Source organism: Crocuta crocuta, unplaced genomic scaffold (genome assembly GCF_008692635.1).
Source record: "Crocuta crocuta isolate KB4526 unplaced genomic scaffold, BGI_CrCroc_1.0 scaffold18, whole genome shotgun sequence".
NCBI classification, from domain to species: domain Eukaryota; kingdom Metazoa; phylum Chordata; class Mammalia; order Carnivora; family Hyaenidae; genus Crocuta; species Crocuta crocuta.
Genome location: NW_027532589.1, coordinates 2028361 through 2053979, shown reverse-complemented (window position 1 = coordinate 2053979; position 25619 = coordinate 2028361). Strand labels below are relative to the sequence as shown.

Sequence of the window (25619 nt, the reverse complement as noted above, 5' to 3'; positions counted from 1 at the left end):
ATTTATTGTTATTTTTTATAAAATAGTATATCGTAAGTAGTTAAGATCACATACAGTACATTTTTAAAAGACTTTCCCCTACCAGTAAAACTAAGGTTACAGTAAATGGAAGGGAAATATTTTCTTTTTCTTTTTTTTTCCAAGGTGGGAAGAGAGGGGGAGAATATTAAGGAGTCTCCACACTCAGCACAGAGCCAGACATGGGGCTCAGTCTCATGACCCTGGGATCATGACCTGAGTCGAAATCAAGTTGGATACCCAACTAAATGAGCCACTCAGGTGCCCCAAGAAAATATTTTCTAATGAGTACTCTTTACTTGACTAATCTATTGCATGGCAGAATTTGTTGTCCTATGTGGTAGAATTTTATTTTATTTTTAATGTTTTATTTATTTCTGAGAGAGAGATAGAGAGGGAGGGAGAGAGAAGGGAGAGAATGAGCAGGGGAGGGTCAGAGAGGGAGATACAGAATCTGAAACAGGCTCCAGGCTCTGACTAGCTGTCAGTACAGAGCCCGACACGGGGCTCGAACCCATGAACCGACTGAGCCACCCAGGTGCCCCTAACATGGTAGAATTTTAAAACTGCTTATCCTGATAGCTGTGTATCTGTCCATTGAGATGTGGAAGGAGGGGACACAGAATTGCTAACATCTCGGTTCTTGCCTCTTTCTGGGCCTAGAATGGATGGACTTCAGCTGCCTGAGTGCTAGATAAAAGCTAGAATCATTTACAACTTAAGTGTTGCAATTTTATTTTAGATAGGATAAACTTAAAAAGTATGGAGGGGCGCCTGGGTGGCTTAAGGGGTTAAGCGTCCGACTTTCGCTTAGGTCATGATCTTGCGGTTTGTGGGTTCGAGCCCCGCGTCGGGCTCTGTGCTGACAGCCAGTTCAGAACCTGGAGCCTGTTTCAGAGTCTGTGACTCCCTCTCTCTCTCTGACCCTCCCCTGCTCACGCTGTCTCTCTCTCTCTCTCCTAGAAATAAATAAAACATTAAAAAAAAAGTGTGGAAAAAAAGGTAAAAGAATACAATGGAAAGTGAGCTAAAGGAAAACAAAAATAAAACTGATGCCACATAGAGCCACCACTACACTAAATTCTTAAGAAAAATTGATTGTCAGCATTTCTGATTGTGTTCTTTAGGAGATCATTTCCCAGTAGGTGAGTTTGGCAGGACATTAGCCTTAAACAATATTTTCTTTGCCTTGATATGAATTTAACTAAATAGACATTTATAGTTAAGGATGATTTAGTTGTAACATGTGAAGTTTGACCTCTTTCGAGCAATACATACATATGTACGTTGGTTAAAGGCCTCTTGGCCACTTCCTTCTATTTCTCATTTTTGATCCTTAGATTTCTTCTCATGGATGGATTGTCCTACATGCAGAATGGCAGAATGAGTGTTCTCATATATTTACCACATATGAGAATTACTATTTTTTTGCCTGTCAGAACTGTTTCTTGTCCATATGCCCCTCTTCTTCCATTAGGAATATTATTAATACCTGCAAATTTCTCATCTGTAGTTTGTCTACAATATAATTTTGGCTGAATATCATAACTGGTTCTGCTGTCATGCTGAAAGCAAAGAGCCCAACGTGGAGCTCGAACTCATGAACCACAAGATCATGACCTGAGTCAGATTCTTAACCAAATGAGCCACCCAGGTGCCCCATGATGGTCAAAGCTACTTGGGCCTTTACTAAGACTCTTTCTTACACTGTCAAAGCTCATGTCTTTGGTGATGGTAATGATTAAAGCCTACTTGATAATACATACAAAATCAGGCTATCAACCAAATACTCAAATTGTATTACTCTTCAACACTTGTGTTCACATACTTGCATTTATAGACCCTGTTCATGTTAAACCTTTTAGAAAAGGTTTATGCCTAAGTTTGCTTATCTTTGGTGTAGAGGATGATAATAAGAGTGTCTATCAGCAAAATAATGTCAAGGATTAAATGAAAGAAAAATATATATATATAAACATTCAAGGTATCTGGTTCTTGATAGATATTAAGTGTTACTAGCCCAGTTCTGGCCAATGCTACAGGATTTGACTTTTTCCTTCTTCTGTTTCTCTCTCAGAAACTGAGCTTCCAAATCTGGTGATTCCCTAGGCAACTCTGAATTGATAATTCCTGAGCCTTTCTTTAACAATAGTAAGTTTTTCTTATTTTGCTTAGTTTAAGGGAAAATTCAGTTGCATTAAAAATGTTCTACTTATGGGGCACATGGGTGGCTTAGTCAGTTAAGCATCAGGCTCTTGATTTCTGCTCAAGTCAGGATATCCATGTTGGTGAGATCAAGCCCTGCATTGGGATCTGTGCTGGCAGTGAGGGGCCTGCTTGATATTCTCAATCTCTCTTTGCCCCTCCCTTGCTCGTGCTTGCTCTCGCTCTCTCTCTCAAAATAAATAAACTTAAAACAAACAACAAACAAAAGTTCTATTTATCACAGTGGGTAGGGCCTTACAGTTAATTTAGAATTAAAAGACATGTATATGTAGTCATTTGGTGTGTGTGTGTGTGTGTGTGTGTGTGTTTACTTGGTTACTTTCCACACATGGTTATGTGTGTTTGTAATATGTGTGTCCCTGTATGTGTAAGTTCTTTCTTCTCCTGCTTCCACAGATGTATAATTTTTCTAGCACCAAAAACAAAATGAAACAAAAATTGGAAAATCTTACCCTGGTATACTTTTCTGGATTATAGAACGTATGGCATAGAAATTAGGTCTTTTTTTTAAGGCATTTTTTTTCAGTAAGTTTTCTTTATATTGAAAAAGCTGTTGAGATAATTAAATACTTGATCAGAATTTAGATATCTAAATTTGGGAGGGTAATTTGTATTAGTAAAATGGGATTTGTTTTTCATCCTTCTCCTACCCCCTCTACTCTTTTCTCCCTCTTCTGTTGTTTAAGGTTTATTTTTGAGAGTGAGAAAAAGAGTGTATCCACGCAAAAGTGCATGCACAAGTGGGGGAGGGACAGAGAGAATCCCAGGCAGGCTCCATGATATGATTACCCTCTTCCTAAATCTTAGTAGGTAGCCTTTTTCATATCAGGTTCAATTTCTGTCTATTAAAGGTATTCCTTGTTTTGAAAGGAATTTAATCATATTTTGTTCTTTGGTTTCTCTTGATTAAAAGCCAGAGATTATATCCTTAGTATGATACAAAAATTGCATAACGATTGTTATTAGAGCAAAGAAAAAACAGAATTCAGTTCATTAAATCAAGTTATTTCTATTGTTGTAAGGAGCTGAGAAATGAAAAACTTATCAGAACACAGGATGAAACACTGAACAGCATGGATATTAATGAACCAGCTATAAAACTCAAAAATGGACTGTTAGTATTTTCCACACAAAATTAACCTCAGAATAAACATCTTAGCACATGAAAATATTGGAAGAGAACCAGTGGGAAAGGGACTCAGGGACATCTCACAGATAGAAATTGTGCAGTAAAATGTGAGCAAGTTCTAATCTCCTGATCATCTCTGCTGCCCAAGTCTTACTACATTAATTCTTATCCAATGGCCAATTTCCATTTGGGACAATTTCTAACAGACTACAGGAAGAGGTAGAAAGAGAAGGGGGGTTGGTGATCTTTAATTTCAATTGCCACGAATGGCTATATCATCACTGAGGTAGAACAGCATTCGATCTACTTCTTTGGATCTCTTTAGAGAGGGTCACAGTCAAAAGAAAGTTTAGCACATTGCATAAAATGACCACTAAGAGGAGGATCAGTTGCATTCTTTATTTTATATAACTGTTGCATAAATCTCTTATACAGTAAGCCCACTTCACTATCTTTGACATGTAAGCAATCACATTCTCAAAAGGAATTTGGAATTCTTAGTTGAAAGAGAATTAAGAATTTAAGGTTTTGAAAGTCTTTTTTTTTTTTTTTTCCAAGTTCTAACCCTGAGCCTTTTCCCAAATTTATACCATATCTTTTGAAGGATTTTATCCTTAGAATTTTTGGGGAAAAGTAGTAAAAGCCTGAAAATGTACCTCCTGGCTAAGTCCTCACCTTTTAGTAGATGTCTGACATTTAACTCATTACCTACCACTCCTGATGAGAATATCTGCCCTGTTATACTCATAGGACAAAATAAAATAATGTATAAGTGTTGTAAACTATATGATACACAGATGATTTTTATAAGAATATCCACATATATGAAGATATATATGTATATATATATAACTTTTATACTTTTAATTCTTTTTTAAATTAATGTATTTATTTTGGGAGAGAGCACAGATGGGGCAGTGCATAGAGNTGCATATAGAGAGAGGGGGAGGGAGAGAGAGAGAGAGAGAGAGAGAGAGAGAGAGAGAGAGAGAGAATCCTAATAAAGTTCCACACCATCAACACAGAGCCTGATGTGGGGCTCGAACTCAGGAGCCATGACATCATGACCTGCGCCAAAGCCAAGAGTTGGACGTTTAACCAACTAGGCCACCCAGTCACCCCCTATGCTTTTAATTCTTAAAGATGAAGTTGATTCTGTTCAACATGTGTTCAGTTGGTATGCTACATTTCATGTGGTGAATTAAAAGGGAAATGATGCCCACATATATATCACTGTGGTTTCTGCACAGTTTTTCCAAAGATGTTAATGTTTGCAGGTAGTCAGAGACACTCTTTCTTATAACAAAAGGGAAAGCCCTCACAATATATTAAGACTTCAAGAACAAAACTAAAAATCAGGAAAAGCACCTTGATTAAGGGCAAGTTATGGAAGGCATAATAGCTCTCAAAATCACTGGTTGCCTCTTATAGTCTCTTTGATGACAACTGAGAGTTCTGATTATAAATGTAAAAACAGAGAGTAGAATAAATGGTGGATGAAAAAGGGCACACCTAGATTGGGTTTATCATTTTGATAAAAATTGTATGATAAAAATGTCTGGAAGAGAATGCCCTCAGAGAAGAAGTACCCATTTCCAGGTTGAAAACCTGAAAAAAGAATGATTTAAATATAGGTATATCTTTATATTTATGACCCAATATATGACCATCAAAACTTTAAAAACAGAGTAAATAAGTATTTCTTAGGAAAACTATTTAGTAGCTATACCTTTAGATATACAGTATACTTGTATAGGTACTAGTAATCTGTATCATTCATATGAAACTGTAATTTATGCCATTCCTATGAAATACAGTATACTGTATATTTTAAATAGGTTCTATTAATCTGTATCATTCATATGAAACTATAATTCATGCTATTCATATGAAATCATCAATATCTATATTAAGAGAGGTAATATGGTTACAATATGGAAGTCATAGAAGTGATTTTATCTGTATATAGAGAAAAATCTGCCAATTTAAAGGAATCCTCAAAGATAATCTGATAACTTCTACATTGTACACACATTTTCTGTAAACAGAATATTTTTCCCCTGTGGCACCTTCTCAAGACGTCAACTTTGAGTTTGTACACTTTTAAATAGTACAGAAATTAATGCTGACATTTAAGATGCATTATCTACAGATCATGAAAGAACAAGGTCCGATTTGTTCACAAAAAGTATCAAAAGTGATGATCACCTTCTCCCCTTACCTAGATTAAATGCCACTGTCTTTTCTTAATCATTTCATCTGCATTACAGTGTGGGAGAATTTACCATCTACTTAAATGTGGAAAATCTTTAAAAATGAGGAAAATCAGAAACTTAAAATTTAAGCTTTGCCCCTTATTACATGGCAAAGCAATAGTAATCCCTCTTTGAGGCAAGTACTAGCTCTCCCATCCATATGCATTCAATACATGTGTTAGCTCTGTGAGAACTTGAGAGTGAAGTAGACCTATATTTGGCATGAACAAGGAGGAGATCAAGTGATGTTAGAGAAGTTTTGGAATAGATGTGCCTTTACTCTTGGGAAACCAAACAAACTTACTTACTTCTGACTGTCTCACACACTGAAAAGTATATGAATCCACAGAATAATTGATGGGTATAAAGACTTTCCAGAAAGTGAACTGATTGCAAATTCTAATCAGAATTTGGAATTTTATGAAATAGTCTGGGTGAGAATTTGATCTCTCATGTGGAATATCTAGGAACTTAGTCATGATTCCCATAACCATTATTTTACCCCAAAGCATTAACATGGTCCTGTTGGAAAAGGTTACAATCTAGAGATTATTATACATTTAAATGGGAACAACAACAACAAAAGGTCTTAAGAATTTGGTTGTGGTGAAGTTTCTAATTAATTTCTGCCAGCATTTTTGATAATTTTCTAAACTTGATTATGCAATGGGCTATGTAACCAGAAAGAATTGAGTAATAAAAAGAGCAGGTTTTGATCTAAAAAGTAAAGAAAACTTAAGTTAAGAAAACCCCCAATTTTGTTGTGCTCATGATCTTAGAGATAATATATGTGATATATTTTAGTCAGTTTCTTTGTGTTAAAATGAAGACGATGATATTTATCTTTCATGGTTTCAGTAACGTTTAAAGGTGGTATCTATGCATCCTAAAAATGATGTCCTTTATCCAATAAATAATCTTACTATTTTAAGAAGCTCAATAATCAAAAATAAAAGAGAAACAGTGAAAAGATAACATGAAAATCAATCATTCTTAAGCATTATCCAGAAAGATTATTAGAGAAATGAGAAACGGACCACACATTTTTCTGAAGGGAAACTACACTGCAGAGAATTGACTCATTCAAAGGCTGAATTTAAACACATTATAAATTTTCAAATCATTTCTTTCTCCCTTTTTCCCTATCTTGAATTCCTCCCCAATGACTAACTCAGGGTTGACTGATTTGTTTCATCTTTCTTTCTCTCTTCTTTTCTTTTCTTTTCTTTTCTTTTCTTTTCTTTTCTTTTCTTTTCTTTTCTTTTCTTTTCTTTTCTTTTCTTTCTTTTCTCTCTCTCTCTCTCTCTCTCCCTCTCTTTCTCTTTCTCTCTCCTTCCTTCCTTCCTCTCTCTCTCTCTCTCCTCTCTCTCTCTTTCATTCTTTCCTGTTAAATTTTCTTGAACACAAATAAAGCCCCTGTCACTTTAAGGCAAAACTATACTAAAGGAGTTCTTATAAACATGGAGTTTACAGTTAATAGAGCAGATAAAATACTGTGATCTGGCGTGGTTACATGATATAACAGAGGTGAGCACAGATTATGAAGACATACATCACAAAGTGTTAACAACTTTTCCAGTTGTTAAAAAAAAAAAAATAAAATTCAACGTCCTGGAAGACAGAGGAATGATTGAGAAACTCGTATTTTCCAGAATCAAATAGTTTATGGTTGTTTAGTTCGGTTGTTTTTATTTGTTTTATAAATATATAGAGACAATCTCTACTGGGGGTAGAGCGCCACATTTCCAGGTATGGATCACACAGAGTTCACCCTAGAATCAGAGTGGAAAAGCAATTGAGAGAAGATAAAACAATAAACTACAGGAAAGGAAGTGTAGGTGGAGAGGAGTGTGGCTGATTAGAATTGACTCCTCTAGGGGCACCTAGGTGGCTCAGTTGGTTAAACATCTAACTCTTGATTTCAGCTCAGGGCATGATTTCACGGTTAGTGAGATCGAGCCCTATGTCGGGCTTCACACTGTCAGTGGAGCTGGAATTCTCTTTCTGCCTCTCTCTCTCTCTGCCTCTTCCCCTGTTCATGCATGTTCTCTCTCTCCCTCTCTCAAAATAAATAAACTTAAAAAAAATAAAAAGACTCATCCAGACATGGTGTCTGGCTGTATGGGGCTTCCGAAAAAGAATGTGGGCTCTTGGACAACCACACTGGTTCAAAGATCAAGGTGAGACACTGTCCCATGAGCATGATATTATTCAAAATTATAAATAATATCCTTTGTTTGTTAAAAGGAAAGTGTGTTCATGAAAAAAAGTAATGATGTTATTTTGATTGTGGGACATGAGTGGCTATATAATTTCACTCACTACATATGTATCATTTAATTATACCCTGCTATTTAATGGAATAATTATACAGAACAGAGCTGACAAACAGCTCACTTCCATCTAGATGACCATGTTGTAGTACTCTGATATGCATAACACTGATTGATGAAACTCTAGATAAAAATGAATCATGCTCTCCAGTTAGAATGGCTTAGTGTGAAAACTAATAGCAATCATGTCATTTGCTTTCTGGACACCATCCATTTATTCATTCAATATGTATTTGTGGAGTGACTCTTACTCTAAAAGCTAACCACTATGAAATATATGGCATGTGGAAAATAAAGATTTTAATATTTATGTTTTCTTAAGAGGCTGAAATATTCGATAAGCTATTCTGTGAATTGTTTCTCTCAATATTCACCTCTAGACTATGGGTTTTCTTACAGAAGCCTGGGTCCAAAATCTAGTGGGAGTCAGAAATTTCCTAAATAGCATATAAAGACATCCTGACAAAAATTACAGTAAACTGGAAAAGTAACAATATGATTGATATGGTTCAAGATATATGGAGAGACTTTGAAGGAAGCTGTGGCTTTAGGAGGAAACACAAATTTGGAATGGTAATAAGATACAGAAGGATGGATAAGGAGGGTGAAAGAAAGCTTCAGAAACATAAGACTTGACGGATGACCATAAATTTCTTAGGATTGGAAGGAAGATGGATGAAAGAAGAAACAGTCACAGAGGCATGCCAGAGTATGTTGCATTCTAGAAATTAATGTAATTTGTTTCATAGCCACTGCCTCCCAGAGTTAGACCTTTGTCAAGTGTAGCATGGGTAAGTTGAATATGAAAGAGTAGAAATTAGGAAGGAATAGTGACTTCTTGGCACCAAATGAAACTCCCTGGGTCCATACCGCTTCTCTTAGTGGGTACAGCAAACAACCTTTTATTTTTAATAAAAGTCTGTCTGTCTGGATTGCTTCCTACCAGGGTCTAGGCATTTAGGTTCATTTTTACCTATGTACCAAATAAACGTCTGTAACTGTAGGCTATCTCAGTCTTTAGTTTTGCAATATTAAAAGAGTGACAGGTTAGTAAGTTTTTATAGGATTCTTCTACAGGTGCAAGGCATTAGGAGACACACTTAACAAATCTAAAAAAGGATTATGTATTTCAAGATGCTTGTAATCTTTTTATCTTCCCACAGCCACTGGCATAGCTTTTTGCACATAAAAGTGACACATAAATGTATTACACTAAATTACATATATATAAGTAGAAAATAATAAAAAAATTATTTTTTAATAAGAAAAAATTCAAGGTGGTAAATGCTGAAACAGATATAGATGTATATAATATAGTTATAAAGATGAATATAGACACTGGGTTCTTCAGGGCTCCCTATTATGTTAAAGACTGGAGAAAAACAATTAGGTATCTGAAAGGAGAATACAGAGTAGGGAAGAAAAAGGGGGTCATGACCCCATAGAGACCACTGTAAATGGAGGTCACTGAGATTGATCTGTAGTGGTAATGCTTCTTAGATTTTCTATTACAGTAAAATATTCTGTTGCCATTGATTCACTTTTACTTTATCATGAAATTAGGTTTGAGTTTCAGAAAATCTGGCCACAGATCCTCAGAGAACCATTTCTTCTGAGGTTCCATAATGAAGATTTGGTAGAAAGGGAATTCCAAACTGTCAATCTACTTTCTTCAAGGCCAGTGTTGCTTCCAGCTACTCTTCCTTCCAGTATTTGCTGCAGCCTGTCTGTCTCCAGCTAATGCAGTCATCTTAGAATTTCCTGGATGTAAATCCATCTGTACAGGTGAAGAAATGACTCACAGTCTGTCACGTGCTAGATACATTCTATAAAAAGCAGTGACCCCAAAATCACCAAATCATCTCTTACCCTCATTTAAATAATAGTCACTTTATTATTCCTCACTAATTGTCCATTTAGGTAAAAAAGTACATTTTTTTTAAAAAGTGGGGAGTCTACTTGTTACTGAAGATACTTTAATCTTAAAAAAAAAAGTGCCTTTAAATTATAAGCCACTGACAAAAACACTTAAAAACCACTTAAACCATTCTCACCCATGTAGGTTTCCAAGCAGATATTTTAGAAATGATCATGCAGCTTAAAAAATCTGACCAGTTAATAAAAATAAAGTCAGAAAAGAAAAATCCTCAGTTGGTTTAGTAAGTCATATTCTGCAAAACTTCTGGAAATTTACCTCTGAAAACCAAGAAGTTTGGATAAGGTAAATTAAGATTTAGTATAATCAGCATACACAAATAAAAATAATTTCATCTGGGGGTTCCTAGATGGCTCAGTTGCTTAAGTATCCATCTCTTGATTTTGGCTCAGGATGTGATCTTACATTTGTGAGACCTAGCCTCATGACCGGCTCCATATTCAGTGTGAAGCCTGCTTGGGATTCTCTGCCTCCCTCTCTCTCTGCCTCTCCCCCAATCACACACTCTCTCTCAAAATAAATAAATAAATAAAGTTAAAAAAAAAAAAAAAACTTTCAGGGCACCTAGGTGGCTCAGTCAGGTATCTGGCTCTTGGTTTCAGCTCAGGTCATGATCTCATGGTTCTTGAGTTTGAGCCCCACACTGGGCTCTGCACTGACAATGAAGAGACTGCTTGCGATTGTGTCTCCTCCCTTTGCCCTTCCCTCATTCATGTTCTCTTTCCTCTCTCTCTGCAAATAAATAAAACTTTTAAAAACTTTCATTTTTTCCCTTCATCAACCAAAAAATTAGCAAAGTAAATTCTATAGGCCTGATTACGTTATTTTATCTGCTTTTGTAATGAATGTCTATTAAATAATTGCATGGGTGCTAAATGACATATTACATATTTTTACTGGTAATTTAAAAAAGTATTTCCTAAAGTTTTATTTTTAATTGTGTAATATGTGAAAAATTGAACAGCTTTCTAAGACCATAATACCTACTAGACCATCTTTTTCCTCCATAACTTTTTAATGGTCTTTGATATTTTTATTTTTTTGTTTTTCATTTTCCAGTACAGTTAACATACAATGTGGTATTAATTTTAGGTGTACAATATAAGATTCAACAATTTCATATATTACTCAGTGCTTATTATTCTGAGTGTACTCTTTACTTCCCATCACCTATTTCAGCCATGCAGCCACTCACCTCCCCTCTGGTAACTGTCTGTTCTGTAACTATAAATAACAATAACTGCAAAGAGTGTGTTTCTTGGTTTTTCTGTTTTTCCCTTTATTTCTTAAATTCCACATATGACTGAAATCATATGGTATCTGTTCTTCTCTGACTTATTTCACTTAGCATTGCCTACTCTAGTTGGATCCATGCGGTTACAAATGCCAGTATTTCATTCTGTTTACGGCTGAACAATATTCCTTTGTGTATATATATCAATCTTATTTATTCATTAATCTGTTGATAGAATGTGAGCTGCTTCCATAATTTGGCTATTCTAAATGAATCTGTAGTAAACATAGGGGTGAGTATTGCCTTTCAAATCAGTGTTTTTCTATATTAGGGTAAATAGTAGTGTGATTATCGGATCATAGAGTAACTCTCTCTTTAATTTTTTGAGGAACCTCCATATTGCTTTCCACAGTGACTGCACCAATTTGCATTCCTATCAACAGCACATGAGGATTTCATTTTCTCTAAATCCTTGCCATCACCTGTTGCTTCTTGTGTAGTTGATTTTGGCCATTCTGATACCTCCTTGTGGTTTTGATTTGCACTTCCCTGATGATGGGTGATGCTGAACATCTTTTTATGTGTCTGCTGGCCATCTGTATGCCTGCTTTGGATGTCTGTTCGTGTCTTCTGCCCATTTTTAAATTGGATTATTTATTTTCTGACTGCTGAGTTATCAGTTTTTTACAAATTCTGGATACTAACCCTTTATCAGATATGTTGTTTGCAAACATCTTCTCCCATTCCACAGCTTACTTTTTGTTGATTTTGTCCTTTGCTGTGTGGAGCTTTTTATTTTTATGTAGTCCCCATAATTTATTTTTGCTTTTATTTCCCATGCTTTAGGAATCATATCTAGAAAAATGTTGCTATGGTCTATGTAAAAGAAGTTACTTCCTGTGTTCTCTTCTAGGATTTTTATGGTTTGGAGGGTCTCACATTTAGGCCCTTAATCCATTTTGAGTTTATTTTTGTGTTTGGTGTAAGAAAGTGGTCCAGTTTTATTCTTTTGCATGTAAGCTGTCCAGTTTCCCAACACCATTTGTTGAAGAGACTGTCTTTTTCCCATTGGATATTCTTTGCTATTTTGTTGAAGATTAATTGACCATGTAACTGTGGGTTTATTTCTGTGTTTTCTATTCTATTGATCTGTCTTTTGTGTCATTACCATACTGTTTTGATTATTACAGCTTTGTAATATAACATGAGGTCTGGAATTGTGATACCTCCAGCTTTGCTTTTCTTTTTCAAGATTGTTTCATTTACTCATGGTCTTCTGTAGTTCCATACAAATTTCAGGCTTATTCATTCTAGTTTTGTGAAAAATACTAATGGTATTTTGAGATATATTTATCTGTAGACTGCTTTGGGTAGAATAGATATTTTAATGGTATTTGTTCTTTCAATCCATGAGAATGGATTTTTCAGAGCACAGCTTTTTCACCTCCTTGGTTTAAGTTTTTCCTAAGGATTTTAATGTTCTTGGTGTAATTGTAACTAGGAGTGCTTTCTTAACTTCTCAGTCTTTTGCTTCATCAATAGTGTATAAAAATGCAACAGATTTCTATACATTGATTTTGTGTCCAGCAACCTTACTAAATTCATTTATCAGTTCTACTAACTTTTTGGTGGAGTCTTTTGGGTTTCTATATATATAATACCATGCCATTGCAAATACTGAAAATTTTACTTCTTTACCAAGTTGGATGCTTTTTGTTAGTATCTCTTGTCTCATTTCTTTGACTAGGATTTCCAGTACTATGTTGAACAGAAGTGGTAAGAGTGGACATTCTTGTCTTGATCTTAGGGGGTTAAGTTCTCAGTTTTTCACCATTGGCTATAACATTAGCTGTGGGTATTTCATCTATGGCTTTTATTATATTGAGGTATAATCCCTGTAACCCTGTTTTTCTGAAGGTTTGTATCATGAATGGATGTTGTATGTTGTCAATTCTCTTTTACTGAATCTATTAAAATGATCATATGGTTTTCATTCTTTTCTTATTGATGTGATATATCATACTGATTTGCAAATGTTGAACTACTCTTGCATTTTGGGAATAAATCTCATTTGATTTTGATGAATGACTTTTTTAATGTATTGTTAGATTCAATTTGCTGATATTTTGTTGCAGAGTTTTGCATCTGTGTTCATCAGAGATATTGGTCTGTTGTTCTCTCTCTCTCTTCCTCTTTATTTTCTCTGGTTTTGGTATCAGGGTAATGCAGACCTCCTAGAATAAGTCTGGAAATTTTCCCTTCTATTTTGGAATAGTTTGAAGAGAAAAGGTATTAACTATTCCTTAAATGTTTAGTAGAATTCACCTACTAAGCCATCTGGTCTTGGATTTTTTTTTTTTTTTTTTTTTTTTGGATGGGAATTCTTTGATTACTGATTCAATTTCATTGGTAGTAACTGGTCTGTTCAAATTTCTATTGTTTTCTGCTTCATTTTGGTTTAGGTTATATGTTTCTACAAATGTGCCCATTTCTTCTAGAATGTCCAATTTGTTGGCATGTAATTCTTCAAAATATTTTTATAATCCTTTGTATTTCTGTGGTATCAGTTGTAGTTTCTCCCCCTTCATTTCTGGTTTTATTTAAGTCTCTCTCTTTTTTAATGAATATGACTAAATGTGTTTCAGAATTGTTTGATCTTTTCAAGGTTTCAGCTCCTGGTTTCATTGATCTGTTCTAACCTGATTTCCGTCCTTCTACTGGTTTGGGGTTTTGTTTGTTCTTTTCCTCGCTCCTTTAGGTGTAAGGTTAGGTTGTTTGATATTTTTCTAGTATTTTGAGGGACTTTCTCTGTATCCCAAAGATTTTGGATCCTTGCATTTTCTCTGTTATTTGTGTCCATGTATTTTTTACTTTGATTTCTTGGTTGATACATTCATCGTTAAGTAGCATGTTATTTAACATCCATGTATTTATGTTGTTTCCAGAAATTTTTTTTGTGGTTGATTTCTAGTTTCATAAATATGTGGTCAGAAAAGAAACATGGTATGACTTAAATCTGTTTGAATCTGTTCAGATTTATTTTGTGGCCAAATGTAATCTATTCTGGAGAATATTCCATTTGCACTTGAAAAGAATGTATATTCTGCTGTTTTAGGATGGAATGTTATGAATGTATCTGATCCAATGTGTCATTCAAAGCCAGTGTTTCCTTGCTGATATTCTGTTTGGATGATCTGTCTATTGATGTAAGTGGGGTGTTAAAGTCCCCTACTATTATATATTACTGTTGATTAATTCCTTTATCTTTGTTATTAACTGCTGTATTTGGGTGCTCCTGTATTGGATGCATATTTATTTATTTATAAATTTTATGAGAGAAATAGCACATGCACAAGCAGGAGAGCGGCAGAGTGTGACAAAGAATCTTAACCAGGCTTCATACTGTCTCACAATAGTGAGATAATGACCTAAGACAAAATCAAGAGTCACTTAACTCATTAAGACCCCAGGCACCCCTCAGTACATAAATATTTGTAATTGTTATATCTTCTTGTTGGATTGTGTCCTGAATGTCCTTCTCACCTTCTGTTAGTCTTTGTTTTAAAGTCTATCTGCCCAATACAAGTATTGCTACCCTGACTTTCTATTCACATCCATTTGCATGACAAATGCTTCCCAATCCCTTCACTCTCAATTTGCATGTATCTTTAGGTCTGAAATGAATCTCTTATATACAGAATATAGATATGTCTCGTTATTTCATCCATTTTTCACCCTCTGTCTTTTGATTGGAGCATTTAGTCCATTTGCAATCAACATAATTACTGATAGGTAGGTACCTATTGTCATTGTTACTTTTTTAATGGTTGTTTTATAGTTCTCTGATCTTCTCTTGCTCTCTTCTCTCATCATAACTCAGTTTTCTTTAGTGATATACTTGGATTACTTTCTCTGTGTGTTTTTTTTTTTTTTTTTGCATATCACTGGTTTTTGATTTGTGGTTACCATTTGGTTTGTATATAAAGTCTCTGTATCTATCAGTCTATATTGAGTATGGTGGCCTAACTTTCAACTCATTTTTTACACCTCTTCTCTCCACATTTTAGGTGTATGCCATCATACTTTACATCCCTTTATTTTGTGAGTTCCTTGACTTCTATACTTCTTTCACTGCTTTTGTGCTTCCTACTTTCCTTACTCTAGCTCATGGTCTTTCCTTTCCACTCAGAGTCCCTTATAACATTTCTTGTAGGACTGGTTTAGTGATGATGAATTCCTTTAATTTTGTTTGTCTGGAAAACTAGCTCTCCTATTCCTTTCTTGCTGGATAGAGTATTCTTGGCTACAGCACTTGGAATACATCAGGGCATGCCACTCCCTGTGGCTTGCCATATTTCTACTATAAAATCAGCTATTAGCCTTTTGATGTTTCCTTTTTATGTAACTGCTGTCTTTTATTTTGCTGTCTTGAAAATTCTCTATCACTACTTTTCCCAACTTCATTATTATGTATCTGGATGTGGACCTCCTTGGGTTGATTTTTTTTTGGTGGGGGGGAATCTCTGTGCCTCGTGGATCTGGATTTCTATTTCCTTCCCAGATTTGGGAGGTTTACAGCTATTATTTCTTGAAATTTTCTGTCCCCTTTCTCCTCCTCTTACGTGATCCCTGTAATGCAAATGTAACTACGCTTGATTATATTGTTGAGTTCTCTACTTTTATTATATATATGTGTGTGTGTTTGTATATATATACACATATATGTGTATGTATATATATATGTGTATGTATATATATATAAGTATATGTGTATGTATATATATTCCTCATCTGCTCAGCTTGATTACTTTCTATTACTCTGTGCTTCAGGTCACTAATCCAATCCTGCTTTGTTTAGTCTACTATTTATTACATCTAGAATATTTTTAAATTAGTTTATTGTATTCTTTATCCCTAATTGATTTTTTTTATGTTATTAAGTGTCTCACTAATGTTCTCTACTCTTTTCTCAAGTCTAATGAGTATCTTTATCATCATTACTTTAAATTCTCTATTAGGCATATTACTTATTTCCATTTGCTTTGGTCTCTTGCTGTAATTTTTTTTCTTATTAATTTGTGACATATTCCTATCTCCTTATTTTGTCTAACTTTACATGTAGGTTTTTGTGTGTGAGGGGAGACAGGCACATCTGCACTTGCACATAAAGTCCTTATGAAGAAGAGGGTCTTAGTGTCCTGCTGTACAGTCCACTATTCACCATAACCTGGTGCTTTAGGGGCAAGGTTTCCTATGTGTGATGTGTGTACCCTGCTATTGTGACTGAACTTCTTTTTCCTTCAGTCCAGTCATCTGCAATAACTTTCTTTGCTTGTTGTGGGCAGTGTTTACTCCCTTGTAGTGTCAGTGGACCAGTCTGGGAATGCCTTGGGCTTGAGTTGAGTCAGACCAGACATTTGCAGTTTCTCTGCTTGTCCTCTGAGAAGATGTCATTGGTGGGTGGGGCATGCAGTCAGACCAGTTGTCAGCCTTTGGCCCACTGTTGTGTCTCTGACTGGTGTGTGTGTTTTATCTTTCCCTCTCGTAGGGGCATGAGTCACATTGGGATGGTGCTGACTTTTGTAGGTGCTGCTTTCACACTGCCAGGGCCACAGCACCCTGTATGGGGTCTGGTCATGATTGTATTGGAGAGGGTGGATCTGCTGACACAGAGCACAGGGAGGCCAGAAGCTAGCAAACTTTGAGTGTTGCCATTTGTCTGTAGGCAGGGCCCTGCACCAGCCAGACTGAGAGACACTATCTGAAGGGGTGGATCTGTGGAAGCTGCTAATTTTAAATATTAAAAATACTAGTACCAGAAATAACTATGTTTATGGTTTCAATTTATTGAACACTACATGCAAGGTTTATCCTCTATGGTGACAGGTCTCTATAAATTATCCCAAGTTATCATCTCCAACTTATTTGGAGGGAATAAGGAAGCTGAAGCTTAGAAAAATTGAACAGTGTATTGGTAAATCTTTTAACTGGATTTGAACTCACTCTACCTGATTCCTAAACCAGTACCTTTATTGTTGTACTCTCCTTCCTCTAAAAAAGATAATTATCCCTTTTATAACAAAAGAAATTGTCTTGTGCTAATCTCTTGCAAACTAATTTCTTCTTCCAAACTAAAAGTCACCCAGACCAAACCTCGTATTGGATGCCAAAACAAGCCAGTAGTTTCTCTGACTCAAGGCTACAGACCGAATCGGTAACTTCTGTGTACTTTTTCCCCATGTGTGACATATACTGCAGCCAATGGATAGGCAAGTGAGGATAATTTCCTACACGTCCATCTGAATAAGTGAGCTACGCTTCACAGAAGAATGCCTAGTAGTTCTTTTCCCTGAGAAACACCCCCCCACACCCCCCCCAATGAACAAAAAGAACAGCCCCTTTTCCCAAAGGGAGATACAACTGAGACGGAAGATAAGGTTAAGATTTTTTTGTGTCATTTTAATGCCTTACATATTTTCCTCAATAAATCACACATCTAGTTCAATTAGGAATTGAAAGCGAAGAGATCTATAAAAGAGCAAATAACAACCTCCTCAGCAAGCCACCAAGAACTTTCAGGGCCTGCTGGTTATTAGGGACGAAGGAGAACAGTCTGGGCATGACAAACTAGATGAGGTCAAGGCATTGACATTAGGAATAGATACTGGAGTGTGGGAGAATATCAAGTATATTTTCTGTGTTTAACTGCTTAAAATTATCAACGTATTTCTATTTTTTAAAGAATGTAAATAAAATCAATGCAATCTACATACAAATAATGAACTGTAACCAAAATAATTAAAACAGTCATATGTGCGTGGCACTTTACGTGTTGTATTTCATTTAACCTAAAAAGCAGCCATAAAAGATACTCTATATTTTAATGCTTGTTTTATATTTGGGGAAACTGAGCCTTATGTGAGGCTAAGTAACTTGCTCAAGGACACAGCTAATCAATGACCAAACTGGAATTTGAAGCCAGGAGGTTTGATTTCACAGACTGAATGCTTATCCTCTATATTCAGTAGTCAACATGTAATGTTATCTTCATTTCTCTTTTCTTATTAAGGTTCTGATATAATTATAGACCATTTTAAGCACCGTCTTAGCAATATACTGGCTGGTTTCTTAACAAGGAAAAAAAACACGAATAAACCTGGAGAATAAAAGGCCACGTCTGTATCAAGTTGGTCAACCATTACATGTTACGGGCCTCTGTGTCCAATACTATATGTCAAGGTGTGATCTTATAGAAAGTATGAATGAATTCAATTCCAAGTTGGAAAAAACCTGAAAGTCAGGTTTTCTGAGTGGGTGGGGAGTAGGGGGATGCTTCCGGCTGGCCATGAATCCTGGAAGGAAAACTGGCAGGAGTGATATAAGCATTATGGTGTCAGCAATGGAAATGTTTCCTCAATGTTGCACTAGCAGCTGATAAAGAGTATAGGTCCTACCTGTGACAACATAGATGCAGGTTAAGGACATTATCCTAAGTAACATAAGCCAGTTACAAAATGTCAAATACTGCATGAATCCATTCCCATGAAGCATCTAAAATAATCAAACTCCTAGAGGCAAAGAGTAGACAGGCCTTTGCCGGGGGAGGGGGAAATTGGGAGTGGCTATTCACTGGGTACAAAGGTTCAGTCATGAAAGATGAATAAGTTCTAGAGATCTGCTATGCAACACTGTGCCTATGGTTAACAGTACTGTGCACTTAAAATTTGTCAAGAGAGTAGATCTCATAGTAAGTGGTCTCACATTAACAAAGAAATTGTTTTTATGAATCCAGCATAACTTTGATAGGACAAAAATATCACAAAGGAGGAAAACAATAGACCAATATTATACATGAAAACAAAAAAAGTGAACATAGGGCTTAATTGGTAAACAGATATCTATAAGCCAATCCACTATTCCCAGTGGTAACATTGAATTCAGTTTGAGAGGTAAGAAGTACAAACAAATTACACACCCCTCCAAATTATTTAGTGGTGCTGTCCTTGACGAATTCATACCACTGACAGCTGGCCCAGTTAACTACACACATAGGACTTCTTTTGTGTTTTAATCAGAATGCTGTCATGTGAGGCATATGAAAATTGTAAAGCCTTTAGACTTCTTCATTTCAAAAACAAATAAAATACTTACATTATTAAAAGAAGAGCATACTGGTTTCGGTCCGAAAAATCTTTGGGAAAGGATAACTGTAAAGGAAGTTCTTTTAAAGAAAGAGCAGAATATTAAAGATGGAGAGTCATTTACACGTAAAACTATAAGATTCAGAGAAAATTGTTCTTAAATGACATAGCATGCACAAGACTTTACCATAGTCGTCAATATGAAGCATTTTAATTTCTGACTTTACTATCTTCTTCTTCAGGATAGCTTCCTTCAGCATGGAATTGCTTTCCAATATTAAATACTCTATAAATCAAAAAAAGTTAATTTAAATAACTACTATGTATTGATTAGGAATCTATGCAGCACAACAAATAATTTCCAGTGATTACCATTTGGGAAGTACTGTGTTAGGCACTGATTAAACTCTCATAATTTTTTCCTGGCTAGATTACTACAAAAGTTTTCTAACTGAGCATTCTAATTCCAGTGAAATGTTCCCCACTTGCCCTATACTTGGAATTCGGATTTACATTTTTAAAATGCAAATCTGATCATGTTCCTACCCTGCTTAAAAATATTTTAAAGAAGGGGCGCCTGGGTGGCTTAGTCGGTTAAGCGTCCGACTTTCGCTTAGGTCATGATCTCGCGGTTCGTGGGTTCGAGCCCCGCGTCGGGCTCTGTGCTGACTGCCAGCTCAGAGCCTGGAGCCTGTTTCTGAGTCTGTATCTCCCTCTCTCTCTGACCCTCCCCTGCTCATGCTGTCTCTCTCTCTCCTAGAAATAAATAAAAATATTAAAAGAAAATATTTTAAAGAATACAAAGCTATCTAGGACCCAATGATAAGACATTTACTGTGCCTGGATTCCAATATAAAATTATTGGAAATATCAGGAAAATATTACCCATGATGAGTACAAAGTTCAGTCAATGGAAATAACCTAGAAATCATACAAATGATATAATAGATTGAAAATAACATTAAAATAGAGAATATAATTCTATCCCTTGTGTTTCTTAAGGTGAAAAAGTAGGCATGAGGATCTTATGGAGATATATGAGTGAAATTTAAAAATAAGACAGGTTAAAATTCTAAAGGTTAAAAACCATAAAATCTGATATTCATCAAAACTATAAAAACTAAAATGAAAAAATATTGGGTGGGATTAATAGCATATTAGATACTGTATAAGAAACAACTAGTGAATTTGAGAATATGGCAAATATGTGTGAGACATCATCTTTATCCATTCAACTATCAGTGGACACGTGGGCTGCTTCTGTAATATAGCTATTGTAAATAGTGCTGCAATAAACAAAGGAGTCCATATTGCCTTTCAAATTAGTGTTTTTGTAGTCTTTGTGTAGATATCCAGTAGTGTGATTACTGGATTGTATGGTGGTTATATTTTTAACTTTTTAAGGAACCTCCATATTGTTTTCTACAGTAGCTGCACCAGTTTGCATTCCCACCAATGGTGCATGAGGATTCCATTTTCTCTATATCTTTACTAACGTTCTTGTTTCCTGTGGTGTTGATTTTAACCATTCTGATAGGAGTGAAACGATAAGTCATTGTGGTTTGTATTTACGTTTTCCTGATAATAAGTGATGTTAAACATCGTGTATGCCGGCCATCTGTAGGTCTTTGGAGAAATGTCTGTTCATGTCTTCTGCCCAGTGTTTAAGTAGATGAATTGTTTTTGGGGTGTTGAGTTGTATCAGTTATTTATATATTTTGGTTACTAACTCTTTATTGGATATGTTGTTTGCAAATATCTTCTCCCAGTCTGTAGGATATCTTTTAGTTTTGTTGATTTTTTCCTTCATTGTGCAGAAGCTTTTGATTTTGAGGTGGTCACAATAGTTCAGTTTTGCTTTTATTTCCCTTGCCTCAGGAGAACTATCTAGAAGAATGTTGCTATGGCTGACGTAGGAAAAATTACTGCCTGTGCTCTATTCTAGGATTTTTATGATTTCATGTCTCACATTTAGGTCCTTATTTTGTTTATTTTTGTGTATTGTGTAAAACAGTGGTCCATTTTCATTCTTTTGCATGCAGCTCTCCAATTTTCTAAACACCATTTGTTGAAGAGACTGTCTTTACCCCAATGCGCTTTCTTGCCTCTTATTTGAAGATTGATTGACCATATAATCATCAGTTTACTTCTGCTCTTTCTATTCTATTCCATTGATCTATGTGTCTATTTTGTTCAGTACTAAATATATACACACACATACATATATATACTATAGCATATATGTAATGATAATAATGATATTACATATATACTGTAGTATGCATTACTACATATATACTATAGTATACATTACTATACATATACTATATATACACAGTACTGCATAATATATACATTATTATTACTACAGCTTGTAATATAACTTGAGGTCTGGAATTATACCTCCAGCCTTTTATTTTTCAAGATTGCTTTGACTATTAGGGATCTTTTGTGGTTTCATACACATTTTAGGATTGTCTGTTCTATTTCTTTGGAAAATGTTCATATTTTGACAGAGATTTCATTAAATCTGTAGATTTATGTTTTATGGTTTTCAGAGTACAGGTGTTTCACCTCCTTTGTTCATTTTATTCCCTATTTTGTTATTTTTGTTGCAATTGTGAATGGAATTGTTTATTAAATTCTCTTTGCTGCTTTATTATTAGTGAATAGAAATGCAACAGATTTCTATATTTTGATTTTGTATCTTGCAACCTTACCAAATTCATTTATTCTTGTAGTTTTTTGTGGATTCTTTAGGGTTTTCTTTACATAGTATCATATCATCTGCAAATAGTGAAACTTTTATACTTCTTACCATTTTGGATGTTTTTCATTTATTTTCATTGTCTGATTGCTGCGGCTTGGACTTTGACTATTATGCTTAATAAAAGTGAGATGTCCCTGTCTTTTTCCTCACCTTTGGAGAAATGTTCTCAGTTTTTCACCATGGAGTATGTTGCTAGCTGTGGCTTTTTCATATATGGCCCTTAATATGTTCAGTTATGTTCCCTCTTAACCTGTTTTAAGGCTTTTCATCATATTGTACCCTGTCAAATGCTGCTTCTGCATCTGTTGAAATGATCATATGGTTTTTATCCTTTATCTTGGTGATGTGATGATTCATGTTGGGTGGTTTGTGAATGTTGAGTTATGCATGCATCCCAGGAATAAAACCCATTTGGTTCTGGTGAATGATTTTCTTTTTAATAAGTTGGCTAGTATTTTGCTAAGGAGTTTTGCATTTGTGTTCATCAGAGATACTGGCCTGTAGTTCTTTTTTCATAATGTCTGTTCTAGTTTTGGTGTCAGGGTAATGCTGGCCTCATAGAATCTGGTAGCTTTCCTTTCTTGTCTGTTTTATGTCATAGTTTGAGAAGAGGTATTAACTGGTCTTTGTTTGGCAAAATTCACCTGTGAAGCTGTTTGGTCCTGGACTTTTGTGTGTTTGTGGTTTTTGATCACTGACTGAATTTCATTATTGGTATTCAGCCTGTTCAAATTTTCTATTGCTTCCTGATGCAGTTTTGGGAGGTTATATGTTCCTAGGGATTAATCATTTCTTGTAGGTTGTCCAATTTCCTGGTATATAACCTTTAATATTCCTTTTTATTTCTGTGGTGTCAGTTGTTATTTCTCCTCTTTCATTTCTGATTTTCTTCATTTGACCCCCCTCTCAATTTCCTTATTTAATTATTTAATGGTTTTGATGAATACTGCCATAGGATTATCAATTTTCTTGATATTTTCAAATAGCCAGTTCCTGGAAGCCTCTGTGTCCTTCTAGTCTTATTTTTTTTTTTAATGTTTATTTATTTTTGAGGGAGAGAGCGTGGGTGAGAGCACGCACAAGTAGGGGAGGGGCAGAGAGAGGGAGACACAGAATCCAAAGCAGGCTCCAGGCTCTGAGCTGTCAGCACAGAGCACAATGCAGGGCTTGAACCCATGGACTGTGACGTCATGACCTGAGCCAAAGTTGGACACTTAACCCATCTAAGCCACCCAGGCACCCCTGTCTCCTTTTAGCCTTAATGATAGCCTTCCTGGACTGAACATTCTTTCTGCAGATTTTTTTCCTTTCAACATTTTAAATATATCATGTCACTCCTTTCTGACCTGAAAAATCACCTGATAGCTTTATGGGATTTCCTTTGTATGTAACTGTTTCCTTTTCTCTTGCTGCTTTTAATATTATTTCTTTCTTGCTACTTTTTGCCATTTCAATTACTCTGTATCTTGGTGTGGATCTGTTTGAGTTGAGTTTGTTGGGGGCTCTCTGTACTTCATGGATCTGAATGTCTGTTTCCTTCTCTAGAGTTGGTAAGTTTTCAGCTATTATTTCTTCAGATACATTTTCTGCACTCTTTTCTCTCTCGCTTCTCTTATCCCAATAATGTGAATGCTACTATGCTTGATGTTAAGTATATTCTCATTTTGCATAACTTTTTTTTCCTCTCACCTGCTCAGCATGATTGCTTTCGATTACTCTGTCCTCCAGGTCACTGATCCATCCTGCTCCTTCCTCTAGTCCTTCTTGTGTTCTTTATATCTGATTGTATTCTCTTTTCTGTGTTTTTTTTTTTTTTCTGTGTTTTCTGTGTTTTCTTCTTAAGTGTCTCAGTGATTTCTTAGGTGTCTGTTTCTGTGTGTCAGGAAAGTCAGCTGCGTCTCCTGCTCTTGAGGGCAGTGCCTTAGGAAGAAGAGGTCCTGTAGTTCCCTGCAGTGCAGTGCCCCCTGTGCCCCAGAACTGCCGCTTCAGGGGTGATTCCCACCTGCGCTGTGTGTGCCCTGCTGTTGTGGCTGAGCCGCTTTTTTCATCAGTCCGGTCATCTGCAGCGCCTCTCTTTGTCTGTTGTGGGAAGTGCTTGGTCCCTTTTGTGTCAGTGGGACAGTCTTGGGCTGCCTTGGGCTTGAGTTGTGTCAGACCAGGTGTTTACCAGAGATAGAGCAAAACCAGACTGCAGGATGCTTTACCTGTTTGTCCTCTGAGAAGCTGTTCTTGGTGGGTGGGGCCTTCAGTCACACCAGCTCTCTGTCTCCTGCCCACAGGAGGAGGGTCACACCTAGAGTGGTGGATGTGGTTATCTCCCCCTGTTCCTGGGACTGGAGTCACTTTGGAGTGCTGCTGGCCTCTCAGCGCTCCTTGCACATTGCCAGGTGTGTAGCACCATTTTGGATGGGTTCTGGCCAAGAGCATGTTGGAGGGGTTGGCTCTGCCAAGGGCAAGGATCCACAAAGTGCATGGGGGAGGGGTGGTGGTGGTAGTAAGGTTGTGTTTATCCTCTGGGCGAGGGGCCTGCATCTTCTAGGACTAAGTCCTACCTGGCTGGTGGGGGCAGGTCTGAAGTGCAGGGTATGGAGGTGTGCAGGATGTGCAGTGTTAGCACACAGTGAGTGTCTGGGCCTTTTGCTGGTTCCTGCAGGTGGTCACGTGTTTATTCTGGGAGGTGGGGGCAGGATATGGTGCCCACCAGCTCCTTTATGTCTGAAGTCCCTCAAGGATCCCTGACTCTCCAGCACACTCATGAGATTGATTAGTAACAAAATCTCGTTTCTGTATGCCCCTGGCTGCCTGTATGCTGCATCTCTGTGGGCTGTTTATTGTGCTGTCTCTTTAAGGGTGGAGACTCAGTTTCCTCTTGCTCTCAGGGTTCTCCTAGAGCTGAGCCCACTCATTCTTTAAAGATTTTTTTAAAGTTTATTTATTTATTGAGAGAAAGAGAGAATGAACACACACATGAGCAGAGGAGGGGCAAAGAGAGAGAATCCCAAGCAGGTTCTGCACTGTCAGAGTGAAGCCCGAGGAGGGGCTTGAACTCAAGAACCCTGAGATCATGACCTGAGCCTAAAACAAGAGTCCAAAGCTTAACCAACTGAGCCAGTCAGGTGCCCCTGAGCACACTCATTTTTAAGGTTTTACTTTTTGAGTGCTGTTGGTTGTAAGAACTCCTGAAATTCAGCCCCTCTGGTTTTTAAAGCCAAAAGTTATGAGAATTTGTCTTCCCTCTGTGTGCTCCCCAATGTGAGAGTCTGCTTCACTCCCCTCTGCACCATGGCCGCATCCCTCCCTCCCTGCTTCTCTCCCTCCCTTCCAAAGACAGTGCCAGAGCCCCCTTAGTTGTGGACTTTGTTCTCTAGCCTCTTGACATTTTCTGTGTTATTGCTGATGTGAGTTTTACCTAGTTGTATCCCTGGGACGTGATGTGCTTAGGGTTGTCCTATTCTGCCTCCTTCTCTGGAATTCTTCCATCATCATTTTAAAGGCTTTGCTCTATTTGTCCCCTGATGAGACATTTGCAGTAATTCTTGGCTTTGCTACCATGTATGTAATGTGTGGATGTAATGTG

General features: G+C 36.4%; 1 protein-coding gene across 1 annotated transcript in view; it reads right to left on the bottom strand.

Annotated features, from left to right (window-relative positions):
• DPP10 (dipeptidyl peptidase like 10) overlaps window positions 1-25619 on the bottom strand; it is a 306345-nt gene that overhangs the window by 20061 nt on the left and 260665 nt on the right. Inside the window, exons 14-15 of the mRNA XM_077779630.1 lie at window positions 19460-19558; window positions 19283-19352 (exon numbers count right to left, since the gene is read on the bottom strand). Of these exons, the coding sequence (XP_077635756.1) occupies window positions 19283-19352; window positions 19460-19558 (169 nt within the window). The remainder of the gene's footprint in view (window positions 1-19282; window positions 19353-19459; window positions 19559-25619) is intronic.